The 13242-nt window shown below is 35.7% G+C and overlaps 1 protein-coding gene across 5 annotated transcripts in view; it reads left to right on the top strand.

Annotated features, from left to right (window-relative positions):
- Nucleotides 1–13242, top strand: part of ADAMTS20 (ADAM metallopeptidase with thrombospondin type 1 motif 20) — a 232748-nt gene that overhangs the window by 205261 nt on the left and 14245 nt on the right. For all 5 annotated transcript variants that reach the window (XM_082349310.1, XM_082349311.1, XM_082349313.1 and 2 more), the window contains one exon: nucleotides 920–1011. In XM_082349310.1, coding sequence (XP_082205436.1) covers nucleotides 920–1011 — 92 coding nt within the window. The remainder of the gene's footprint in view (nucleotides 1–919; nucleotides 1012–13242) is intronic.

Raw genomic sequence — 13242 nt, 5'->3', positions numbered from 1 at the left:
TTGGGAAGAGACACACACAATTGGCTCTCATGATTTGGTACAAGCTGACTCTGGCACACCACGGAAGGCCTGCTGGCTTTGGAAACTGCCCTTAGAGATATGATAAATATTTCCAGAAATGCTACCTTTGGGGATTCCCTCTAGGGGACTGGCGTCATCATGGGGGCATGCAGTGATCTTGCAGTCCTCCTGAAAGATATTTGAAACAACATTAGCAGAGGTGAGAGCCACCGACTGCATGAGCATTAGTTGGGATGTTATTTAAATGATTCAAGCATGAATAAGTGATTGGACCAGCTAACCTTTAGGGTTCCTCCCAACCTATTTTTGAGCCAATGACTCTTTCTTTCTTATACTTCATATGGAATCCCCAGCATTGTTGCCAGTCAAGAAATTTTGCTAACAACGTTAGCAAAAGTAAGATTAGAAAGAATGAAATAGTAATATAAGAAATCAAGGAAAATGGCACACTTTTTACCTTCGTGTTTTTGAATTCTCTGAATGAATTGATATGCATACTCTCTATAAGCATGTATATGTTGCTTTATCATAATTTATCTTTAAATAATGTTTTTTCCTCTGTAATTTTGCTCCTTGATGCCACTTTATCTATTTTAGATATTCACTATGATGTAAAATATGATAGAGCATTTATTTAGTTTTTAAAACATCTGGATTAGTTACAGATGTCCCTGTCATATTTTAGGGCAATTTATGAGGTGAACATTTTTATATTAAATAAAAATTTGAGACCCTGATCTATATTATGTACTACAATTGTGTAACATTTTTGCTTAAAATTTTGGATTAGTTATATGAATGTATTTAAGAATGTAATATGAAGACTGCGTGTTTTGCAATGAAGATGTGAAAACATACAATGTCTCAGTGCTAAAGAGTTTCATTTATTATTTTCTAGCTACAGACCTTCTTTTTGCCCAGACAATATTTGGAAACGCAGTTCCATTTGCCACAGCTGGAGATTGCTATAGTGCTGCCAGATGCCCACAGGTATTTCATAGTTGATTATTTTTTCTCACTGAGTAAAGTTAATACTGTTTCTCTTCATTCACTTTCTTGACCAAAATACTGCAAGAAACATAAGTAAATAGAAAATGCAAACTTCTGACATGAAATTTATTTCAAAGGTTATAGATAAACTTTGGAGGAAAAGCATTTTTGCCAGTACTGGGTTTGTTTGAAGGGTGTAATAATAAGAATTTTAAATTGTTTAGATCCTGTTTCTCCTTCCATGATGCTTTATCACTTTCAATCTTTCAACTTAGTCCATAGAAATGAATGGACATAAGTTACAAGGTAAAGGAATGGATCACAAACATGTGACTTTCATACCCTGCTGCTAACATCAGTTATATTAGCTGTCTGGGACTGTAACATTCTCAGAATAACTTTCTATTACTTGTGAAATAATACATTTCCATGTCTTTATTCTTGTTTTTATCCTTTCTTTTGCAGAGTTCTCTTTGCACACCCTTTTTTGTCATCTTTGAGCTTTCCAGTACAAAGTGTGCTTCCTAGAAGAAGTTTGCTATCTCATTTTTTTAACATAGGATTTTATAAAGTCTGTGTGAATAACATTTTTTATGATAAGATACAGAGACATAAGTTAGGTGAATGTACCATTATTAGGTAGATTTATAGATTAATGAAAATCCTGCCCAGGAGATAGTAATTATAATAACGATTTCATTTTAAAGAGAACTAGCTAAAGGGTTTGTCAAAGCCCTCTCTTCTAAGAATTTCTCATTCACAGTTTTCATCCTATGACATAGAAAGTATGCTTATGCTAAAAAGAGAGGGTATTTTCTGTATTAGAGAAGGGCACTTAAAGGAGTTCAAAAGACACTAGAACTACAGGCTGAAATGAATATGAAAAAAGTTAACTGGAATAAATATATAAATCTTAAGTCCAGAAATGCAACTAGAACCTGGCAATGTCATATAAAAAGACCTAGGTGTTTTATTCAACCACCATGAGTTCAATATAATTCGTGTAGACCAAGTAGTAATTTCTTTTTCTTTTTCTTTTTTTTTTTCATATTGAGTTGTTTTTATTGGCTGGCATAATACATGGATTATTTTCCTCTTAATGGAACAAAATGTGATACCACATTTCTTTACAATTAAATTAAGGCTAAAGAACAACAAAGACATTATAGTTCATATGATGCATTGGAAAGATATTGTCTGTGCTCCACTTGAGCAGAGGGTAGAATGCTTTTACTTTGTTACTTTATGAAATGCCAGGTTTTCAGGACAAATCCTATTAAGGGCTTTTAGTTCCTGCCTGATATTTTGCTTTCTTCTCTGCCAGCTGCCACTGAATTGGAGATGCCTCGGGATTGTTCAGCCCATGGTTGGACTTGATTTAGAAATTAAAACTACCAAATTGGGGAAATGTGTCCATTCATTCTTTCTCATCTATTTATCCATCCAATATCTATCATATCTATAATAAGCTTATTATAATCATCTGCTTACTTGTCATTTCCCTCCACTAGTCTGTAAGCATCTGGTGAAACTGGTTCCTAGGTATATCTTCAATGCCTGATGTATTTACTGACTAAATAGTAAATATTTATTCAGTGTTTGAACTCTCAATGAGCTTTTACTCTAGGAGAGAAGATAAGACATGTAAATTAAAAAAAAGAATATGTTGGGTTGGGTGTGTGTGGGGGGGCCATAAGAGATTTATTGGAATTTTGAAGATAGAGATCCTAAATAGTACACTCATTAATGTTTTGGGGGGAAATGATCTATCTACCGACCATCTATTTCTCCATCTACCTATCTAGTTACTTAGGTAGCACTTCTTATTCGTAAGCCATAAACAAACCAAGCAAATCAATTGTTTTTTTTTTTGTTTGTTTGTCTGTTTTGTTACTCAGATCACTCTGTTATTGGTCAAATCAGTCATACAATCAACTGGGTCATTCCATCATTGGATGACTTGAATAATATAAATATATATATTTTTAAACAGCAGGTTCTTATTAGTCATCAATTTTATACACATCAGTGTATACATGTCAATCCCAATCGCCCAGTTCATCACACCACCACCCCCACCCCCCGCCGCTTTCCCCCCTTGGTGTCCATACATTTGTCCTCTACATCTGTGTCTCAATTTCTGCCCTGCAAACCGGTTCATCTGTACCATTTTTCTAGGTCCCACATATATGCGTTAATATACGATATTTTTCTCTTTCTGACTTACTTCACTCTGTATGACAGTCTCTAGATCCATCCACGTCTCAACAAATGACCCAATTTCGTTCCTTTTTATGGCTGAGTAATATTCCATTGTATATATGTACCACAACTTCTTTATCCATTCGTCTGTCGATGGGCATTTAGGTTGCTTCCATGACCTGGCTATTGTAAATAGTGCTGCAATGAACATTGGGATGCATGTGTCTTTTTGAATCATGATTTTCTCAGGGTATATGCCCAGTAGTGGGATTGCTGGGTCATATGGTAATTCTATTTTTAGTTTTTTAAGGAACCTCCATACTGTTCTCCATAGTGGCTATATCAATTTACATTCCCACCAACAGTGCAAGAGGGTTCCCTTTTCTCCACACCCTCTCCAGCATTTGTTGCTTGTAGATTTTCTGATGATGCCCATTCTGACTGGTGTGAGGTGATACCTCATTGTAGTTTTGATTTGCCTTTCTCTAATAATTAGTGGTGTTGAGCAGCTTTTCATGTGCTTCTTGGCCATCTGTATGTCTTCTTTGGAGAAATGTCTATTTAGGTCTTCTGCCCATTTTTGGATTGGGTTGTTTGTTTTTTTAATATTGAGCTGAATGAGCTGTTTATATATTTTGGAGATTAATCCTTTGTCCATTGATTCGTTTGCAAGTATTTTCTCCCATTCTGAGGGTTGTCTTTTTGTCTTGTTTATGGTTTCCTTTGCTGTGCAAAAGCTTTGAAGTTTCATTAGGTCCCATTTGTTTATTTTTGTTTTTATTTCCATTACTCTAGGAGGTGGATCAAAAAAGATCTTGCTGTGATTTATGTCAAAGAGTGTCCTTCCTATGTTTTCCTCTAAGAGTTTTAGAGTGTCCAGTCTTACATTTAGGTCTCTAATCCATTTTGAGTTTATTTTTGTGTATGGTGTTAGGGAGTGTTCTAATTTCATTCTTTTACATGTAGCTGTCCAGTTTTCCCAGCTCCACTTATAGAAGAGACTGTCTTTTCTTCACTGTATATCCTTGCCTCCTTTGTCATAGATTAGTTGACCATAGGTGCGTGGGTTTACCTCTGGGCTTTCTATCTTGTTCCATTGATCTATGTTTCTGTTTGTTGCCAGTACCATATTGTCTTGATTAGTGTAGCTTTGTAGTATAGTCTGAAGTCAGGGAGTCTGATTCCTCCAGCTCCGTTTTTTTCCCTCAAGACTGCTTTGGCTATTCGGGGTCTTTTTTGTCTCCATACAAATTTTAAGATTTTTAGTTCTATTTCCGTAAAAAATGCCATTGGTAATTTGATAGGGATTGCATTGAATCTGTAGATTGCTTTGGGTAATATAGTCATTTTCACAATATTGATTCTTCCAATCCAAGAACATGGTGTATCTCTGCATCTGTTGGTATCATCTTTAATTTCTTTCATCAGTGTCTTATTGTTTTCTGCATACAGGTCTTTTTTCTCCCTAGGTAGGTTTATTCCTAGGTATTTTATTCTTTTTGTCACAGTGGTAAATGAGAGTGTTTCCTTAATTTCTCTTTCAGATTTTTCAACATTAGTGTATAGGAATGCAAGAGATTTCTGTGCATTAATTTTGTATCCTGCAACTTTACCGAATTCATTCGTTAGCTTTAGTAGTTTTCTGGTGGCATCTTTAGGATTCTCTATGTATAGTATCATGTCATCTGCAAACAGTGACTGTTTTACTTCTTCTTTTTTACTTTGTATTCCTTTTATTTCTTTTTCTTCTCTGATTGCTGTGGCTAGGACTTCCAAAACTATGTTGAATAATAGTGGCGAGAGTGGATATCCTTGCCTTGTTCCTGATCTTAGAGGAAATGCTTTCAGTTTTTCACCATTGAGAATGATGTTGGCTGTGGGTTTGTCATATATGGCCTTTATTATGTTGAGGTAGGTTCCCTCTATACCCACTTTCTGGAGAGTTTTATCATAAATGGGTGTTGAATTTTTTCATAAGCTTTTTCTGCATCTATTGAGAGATCATATGGTTTTTCTTCTTCAATTTGTTAATATGGTGTATCACATTGATTGGTTTGCTTATATTGAAGAATCCTTTCATCCCTGGGATAAATCCCACTTGATCATGGTGTATGATCCTTTTAATGTGTTGTTGGATTCCGTTGGCTAGTATTTTGTTGAGGATTTTTGCATCTATATTCATCAGTGATATTGGTCTGTAATTTTCTTTTTTTGTAGTATCTTTGTCTGGTTTTGGTATCAGGGTGACAGTGGCCTCATAGAATGAGTTTGGGAGTGTCCCTTCCTCTGCAATTTTTTTCAAGAGTTTGAGAAGGATGGGTGTTAGCTCTTCTCTAAATGTTTGATAGAATTCACCTGTGAAGCCATCTGGTCCTGCACTTTTGTTTGTTGGAAGATTTTAAATCACAGTTTCAGTTTCATTGCTTGTGATTGGTCTGTTCATATTTTCTTTTTTTTCCTGGTTCAGTCTTGGAAGGTTATACCTTTCTCAGAATTTGTCCATTTCTTCCAGGTTGTCCATTTTATTGGCATAGAGTTGCTTGTAGTAGTCTCTTAGGATGCTTTGTATTTCTGCAGTGTCTGTTGTAACTTCTCCTTTTTCATTTCTAATTTTATTGATTTGAGTCCTCTCCGTCTTTTTCTTGATGAGTCTGGCTAATGGTTTATCAATTTTGTTTATCTTCTCAAAGAATCAACTTTTAGTTTTATTGATCTTTGCTATAGTTTGTTTCTATTTCATTTATTTCTGCTCTGATCTTTATGACTTCCTTGCTTCTACTAACTTTGGGTTTTGTTTGTTCTTCTTTCTGTAGTTCCTTTAGGTGTAAGGTTAGATTGTTTATTTGAGATTTTTCTTGTTTCTTGAGTTAGGCTTGTATAGCTATAAACTTCCCTCTTAGAACTGCTTTTGCTGCATCCCATAGATTTTGGATCGTCGTGTTTTCATTGTCATTTGTCTCTAGGTATTTTTTGATTTCCTCTTTGATTTCTTCAGTGATCTCTTGGTTATTTAGTAATGTATTGTTTAGCCCTCCATGTGTTTGTGTTTTTTACGTTTTTTTCCCTGTAATTCATTTCTAATCTCATAGCATTGTGGTCAGAAAAGATGCTTGATATGATTTCAATTTTCTTAAATTTACTGAGGCTTGATTTGTGACCCAATATGTGATCTATCCTGGAGAATGTTCTGTGCACACTTGAAAGTGTAATCTGCTGTTTTTGGATGGAATGTCCTATAAATATCAATTAAATCTATCTGGTCTATTGTGTCATTTAAAGCTTCTGTTTCCTTATTTATTTTCATTTTGGATGATCTGTCAATTGGTGTAAGTGAGGTTTAAAGTCCCCCACTATTATTGTGTTACTGTCGATTTCCCCTTTTATAGCTGTTAGCAGTTGCCTTGTGTATTGAGGTGCTCCTTTGTTGGGTGCATATATATTTATAATTGTTGCATCTTCTTCTTGGATTTATCCTCTGATCATTTTGTAATGTCCTTCCTTGTCTCTTGTAACATTCTGTATTTTAAAGTCTATTTTATCTGATATGAGTATTGCTACTCCAGCTTTCTTTTGATTTCCATTTGCATGGAATATCTTTTTCCATCCCCTCACTTTCAGTCTGAATGTGTCCCTAGGTCTGAAGTGGGCCTCTTGTAGACAGCATATAGATGGATCTTGTTTTTGTATCCCTTCAGCAAACTTGTGTCTTTTGGTTGGAGCATTTAATCCGTTCACATTTAGGGTAATTATCGATATGTATGTTCCTATTACCATTTTCTTAATTGTTATGGGTTTGTTTTCATAGGTCCTTTTCTTCTCTTGTGTTTCCCACTGAGAGAAGTTCCTTTAGCATTTGTTGTAGAGCTGGATTGGTCGTGCTGAATTCTCTTAGCTTTTGCTCGCCTGTAAAGCTTTTGATTTCTCCATCGAATCTGAATGAGATCCTTACCGGGTAGAGTAATCTTGGTTGTAGATTTTTCCCTTTCATCACTTTAAGTATATCATGCCACTACCTTCTGGCTTGTAGAGCTTGTGCTGAGAAATCAGCTGTTAACCTTATGGAAGTTCCCTTGTATGTTATTTTTCATTTTTCCCTTGCTACTTTTAATAATTTTTCTTTGTCTTTAATTTTTGCCAATTTAATTACTATGTGTCTCAGCGTGTTTCTCCTTGGGTTTATCCTGTATGGAACTCTCTGCGGTTCTTGGACTTGCGTGGCTATTTCCTTTCCCATGTTAGGGAAGTTATTGACTATAAAGTCTTCAAATATTTTCTCGGGTCCTTTCTCTCTCTCTTCTCCTTCTGGGACCCCTATAATGTGAATGTTGTTGTGTTTAATGTTATCTCAGAGGTCTCTTATGCTGTCTTCATTTCTTTTCATTCTTTTTTCTTTAGTCTGTTCCACAGCAGTGAATTCCACCATTCTGTCTTCCAGACCACTTATCCGTTCTTCTGCCTCAGTTATTCTGCTATTGATTCCTTCTAGTGTAGTTTTCATTTCAGTTATTGTATTGGTCATCTCTGTTTGTTTGTTCTTTAATTCTTCTAGGTCTTTGTTAAACATTTCTTGCATTGTCTCGATGTTTGCCTCCATTCTTTTTCCGAGGTCCTGGATCATCTTCACTATCATTATTCTGAATTCATTTTCTGGAAGGTTGCCTATGTCCACTTCACTTAGTTGTTTTTCTGGGGTTTTATCTTGTTCCTTCATCTGGTACATAGCCCTCTGCCTTTTCATCTTGTCTATCTTTCTGTGAATGTGGTTTTTGTTCCACAGGCTGCAGGATTGTAGTTCTTCTTGTTCCTGTTCTTTGCCCTCTAGTGGATGAGTCTATCTAAGAGACTTTTGCAAGTTTCCTGATGGGAGGGACTGTTGGTGGGTAGACCTGACTCTTCCCCTGTGGGTGGAGCTCAGTAAAACTTTAATCCACTTGACTGCTGATGGGTGAGGCTGTGTTCCCTCCCTGTTGCTTGTTTGGCCTGAGGCAACCCAACAATGGAGCCTACCTGGGCTATTTGGTGGGGCTAATGGCGGACTCTGGGAGGGCTCATGCCAAGGAGTACTTCCCAGAACTTCCACTGCCGGTGTCCTTGTCCCCACAGTGAGCCACAACCACCCCTCACCTCCGCAGGAGACCCTCCAACACTAGCAGGTAGGTCTGGTTCAGTCTCCCCTGGGGTCACTGCTCTTTCCCCTGGGTCCCGATGCACACACCACTTTGTGTCTGCCCTCCACGAGTGGAGTCTCTGTTTCCCCCAGTCCTGTCAGAGTCCTGCAATCAAATCCCAGTAGCCTTCAAAGTCTGATTCTCTATGAATTCCTCCTCCCGTTGCCGGATCCCCCGGTTGGGAAGCCTGACATGGGTCTCAGAACCTTCACTCCAGTGGGCGAACTTCTGTGGTATAAGTGTTCTCCAGTCTGTGAGTCACCCATCCAGCAGTTATGGGACTTGATTTTACTGTGATTGCACCCCTCCTACCATCTCACTGTGGCTTCTCCTTTGTCCTTGGATGTGGGGTATCTTTTTTGGTGAGTTCCAGTGTCTTCCTGTCGATGATTGTCCAGCAGCTATTTGTGATCCTGGTGCTCTCGCAAGAGGGAGTGAGAGCACATCCTTCTACTCCACCATCTTGGTTCCCAAATCCCCAAGCAGTAATTTCTAAATGGCCCAGTATAATCATAAGGTACCAAAACACAATATCGAGACCAAAAGTTTTATTTGTACTTGACACTGGAATATTATACTTATTTAAAAATTTCTGTCTGGGAATGATAAATTTTTAATCTATCTAGGAGTAGAAGGTGACAATCAGGAAAAAAAGGAAGGTTTAAATTTCGTTATGTTAGGAAAATGAAGAAGGTAGCCAGGAAAATAGTGGGAGGTTATGATAACTACTATTAAATATGTAAGGAGCTCCATGAAAGAGGAGTGACATCAGTATGTGTTACTCAAGGAGACATTAATGGGGCAGAAGATTCCAGCTCAAGATAAAGAAGACTTTTGACAAGGAGAGTTGCCCAATAAAGAGACCACCCCCCCAAAAAAAATCCAAAGCCTCAATAAATCACTAATTTTTGCCAATATTTTTGTAAATTGATCTTGTATTCTGCAACCTTGCTGAATTAATTTATTAGTTGTAATAGTTTTTTAACGGATTCCCCGGGATATTCTATATACATAATAATGTCACACACAAATAATTTTACTTCTTCCTTTGCATTCTGGATGCCCTTTATTTCTTTACCTTACCTCATTACACTAGATAAAACTTCCAGGATAGTGTTGAGTAGAAGTGACAAGAGTGGACATCCTTGTCCTATTCTTGATTTCAGAGGGAAAGCATTCAGTCCTTCATCACTGAATGTGTTAGCTATGAGTTTTGTAGATGCCTTTGATCAGATTGAGGAAGTGCCCTTCTATTCCTAATTGAAGTGGTTTTATCATGACTGTTGGATTTTGTCAAATGCTCCTTCTACATCTGTTGAGATGATCCTGTGGTTCTTGTCCATTACCATAGTGATATGGTATATCACACTCATTGATTTTTGTATGTTGAAACAATCTTGCATTCCTGGGGAAATCGCACTTGGTCATGAGGTCTAATCCTTTTTATATGTTGCTAGATTTTCATCTGTATTCAGAAGAGATATTGGCCTATTATTTTCTTTTTTTGTGATGTCCTTGTCTGGTTTTGGTATCAGGGAAGTACTGGCTCCATAGAATAAATTGGGAAGTGTTCCCTCCTCTTCTCCTTTTTTGGAAGAGTTTGTGAAAAATTAATATTTGGTAGGATTCATCAGCAAAGCCATCTGAACTCAGGCTTTTCTTTGTGAAAGTTGTTTTATTTACTAATTCAATCTCTTTACTTACTGTAGATCTTTTCAGATTTTCTAGTTCTTCTTGAGTCTGTTTTGGTAAGCTTATGTTTTTTGTTTTTGCTTTTAGGAATTTGTCCATTTCACCAAAGTTATCTAATTGGTTGGCATGTAATTGTTTGTAATATTCCATATAATCCTTTATATTCCTGTGAGATTCACAATCATGTCCCCTCTTTCATTCCTGATTTCAGAGCTTTGAGTCTCCTCTCTCTTTTCTTGGTTTGTCAATTTTGTTCTTTTCAAAAATCCAACTTTTGATTTTGTTGATTTTCTGTTATTTTTCTCTTCTTTGTTTCATCAATTTCCACTCTATTCATTATCATTTCTTTCCTTCTGCTTGCTTTAGATTTAATTTGCTCTCCTTTTTTTCAGTGCTTAAGGTGGAAGGTTAGGTCATTGGTATGAGATCTTTTATCTCTTTTAATATAGGCATTTGCAGCTGTAAATTTTCCTTTAAGCACTTCTTTTGCAGCATCCCTGAAGTTTTGGTATGTTGTGCATTCATTTTCATTCATCTTAAAGTATTTTCTATTATCACTTGTGGTGTCTCATTTGACTCACTGGTTATTTAGGAGTGTGGTGTTTAAGTCCCATGTATTTGTGAATTTCCCACATTTCCTTCTGTTATTGATTTCTACTTTCATTCCATTGTGGTTGGAAAACACACTTTGTATTATTCAATCTTTTAAAATTTATTGAGGCTTGTTTTATACATAGCATATGGCTATCCTGGAAAATGTTCAATATGTGCTTGGAAAGAATGTGTGTTCTGTTGTTGGGTGAAGTGTTCTGTAGATGTCTGTGGCCTTGTTGATTGAAAGTATTGTTCAACTCTTCCATTTCCTTGTTGATCTTCTGCCTAGTTATTCTATCTACTGAAACTTTGCAGCTATTATTGTTGAATTGTCTTCTTCTCACTTCAATCCTTTTGTTTCATTTACTTTGTATTAGATTTATTTACCTTGTGATTTTGTTGTACATGACTGTATGCTTGTAATTGTCATAATATCCTGATATAGTGACCCTTATATCATTATAAAATGTTCTTCTTTATCTGTAGTACCATTTTTTTTTTGTTTTGTTTTAAGGTCTAATTTATCTGATATTAGAATGGCTACTCAGGCTGCTTATAGTACATGGTATATATGTTTTCATCCCATTTGCTTTTAACCGATATGTATTTTTGGATCTTAAAAGTGTCTCCTACAGGGAGCACTTTGTTGAATCTCTGCCTTTTGAGTGGATTGCTTAATGTTATAATTGACATGTCTGGATTTATCTTTTCCATTTTACTTTTTGTTTTATATGTCTTATATTGTTTTTGTCTCTTCTTTACTGGTTTTTTTATTCAGTGAACGTTTTCTAGTGTAACATTTTAATTTCCTTAATAATTTTCTCACTATATTTTTAATTGCTTTCTTAATGGTCGCTCTAGGGCTTACAATGTATATATTAACTCTACTCCAGAATCTTCTCCAGAATTATACTACCTAATTGAAGTGACATATAGAAACATTACTCCTATATATACTCTTTTTCTTCTTCCCTTTTTTTGTTGTTATATTTGTTATCCATATACCTACCTGTGTAACAAACCACAATACATTTTTATAGTGTTACTTTATAGAATTTTATATCTTTTACAGATAAGAAATAAGAGAACTTATATTTCATTGAGTTTTTTACATGAGCCTTTTTATTTAGCATTTCTGGTTCTCTTCATTTCTTCCTGTGGTTCTGAGTTATTAGCTGCTGTTATTTAATTACTGCAAAACAGCTTTGCTTCCATCTGCTTTATTTGTGGCATTTTTATCAAATATACTACATTTCTATATTATACTGGTCAGTAGTATAATTACATACATATTGGTTTATACAATTGCTTTTTAAACAAGAGAATAAAGAAAAAGAAATATGCAATTATAGTGTCTTTTATAATTACTACAATCAACTCTACTAGTACACTTTGGTTGTTTTGTATTGTCTGATGTCACTTGACTTCAGCCTGAAAAACTTCCTTTAGTATGTCTAATAATAACTAGCATGTCTGCTAATAACAAATCCTCTCAGTTTTGTTTATCTGGGAATGTTCTTATTTTGCATTCATTCTTGAAAGATTGATTTCCTAGGAAATTATTGTTTTACAGTTTTTATTTTTCAGCACTTTAAACATGCCATCCCACTGTCCTCTGGCTTCTAGAACTCAGCTATTTATCTTACTGGGATTCCCACGTATGTGGTCATTTTTCTCTTGATGCTTTCAGATTTTGTTTTTTTTTGACTTTCAACGTCTTTACTGTGACATATCTGGATGTAGATCTCTTTGTGTCTACTCAACTTGGAGTCTATTGAGCTTCTTAATTGTGTAGATTAATGCATTTCATGAAATTTAGACAGTTTTCAGCCATTATTTCTTCAAATATATTCTCTGCTCTATTTGGTACTTCCATCATGCATATGTTGGTGCACTTAATGGCGTCCCTTTATTTCTCTTAGGCTTTATTCATTTGTTCTTCATTCTTTTTTCTATCTTTCAGATTGTTTCATCACTATTGATATCTTTTCAAGTTTGCTGATTCTTCTGCCAGGTCAAATCTACTGGTTGATCTGCTCTAGTGAATTTATTATTTTGGTTATTGTACTTTTCAACTCCTGAAATTGTCCTTTGGCTCTTTTTATGAATATAATTTTTATTTCTTTATTGACAGTCTCTATTTGATGAGACATTATTATCATACCTTCCTTTATTTTTTAAACACAGTTTTCTGTAGTTCTTTGGGCATATTTATAATAGGTACTTTGAAGTCTTTATCTGCTTAGCCTGACATCTGAAACCTCTCAAAGGCAGTTTCTGTTGCCTTTTCCCCTGTATATGAGTCATCCTTTCCAGTTTCTTTGCATGTTTCACAATTTTTTGTTGAAAACCGGGCATTTTAGATAAGATATTTTAGCAACTGTGGATACTAAGTTTCCCCTTCCCTCTAGGACTTGTTGTTTGCTTGCTTATTTATTTGTTTAGCTCTTTGGCTGGGCTATTTCAGGGACATCTATTTCCCCTGTGGTGTGCAGCCTTTAATGTCACTCCTCAGAGAGCTCAGCCTTGGACATGTACACTGTCACCCCAATCTTCCCGGAATGACTGTGTTTTT

The sequence above is a fragment of the Balaenoptera borealis genome (genome assembly GCF_965194805.1).
Source record: "Balaenoptera borealis genome assembly, chromosome: 13".
Taxonomy (NCBI): domain Eukaryota; kingdom Metazoa; phylum Chordata; class Mammalia; order Artiodactyla; family Balaenopteridae; genus Balaenoptera; species Balaenoptera borealis.
The sequence above is the reverse complement of the archived record's forward strand: the minus strand, read 5'-3'. Positions and strand labels throughout refer to the sequence as shown.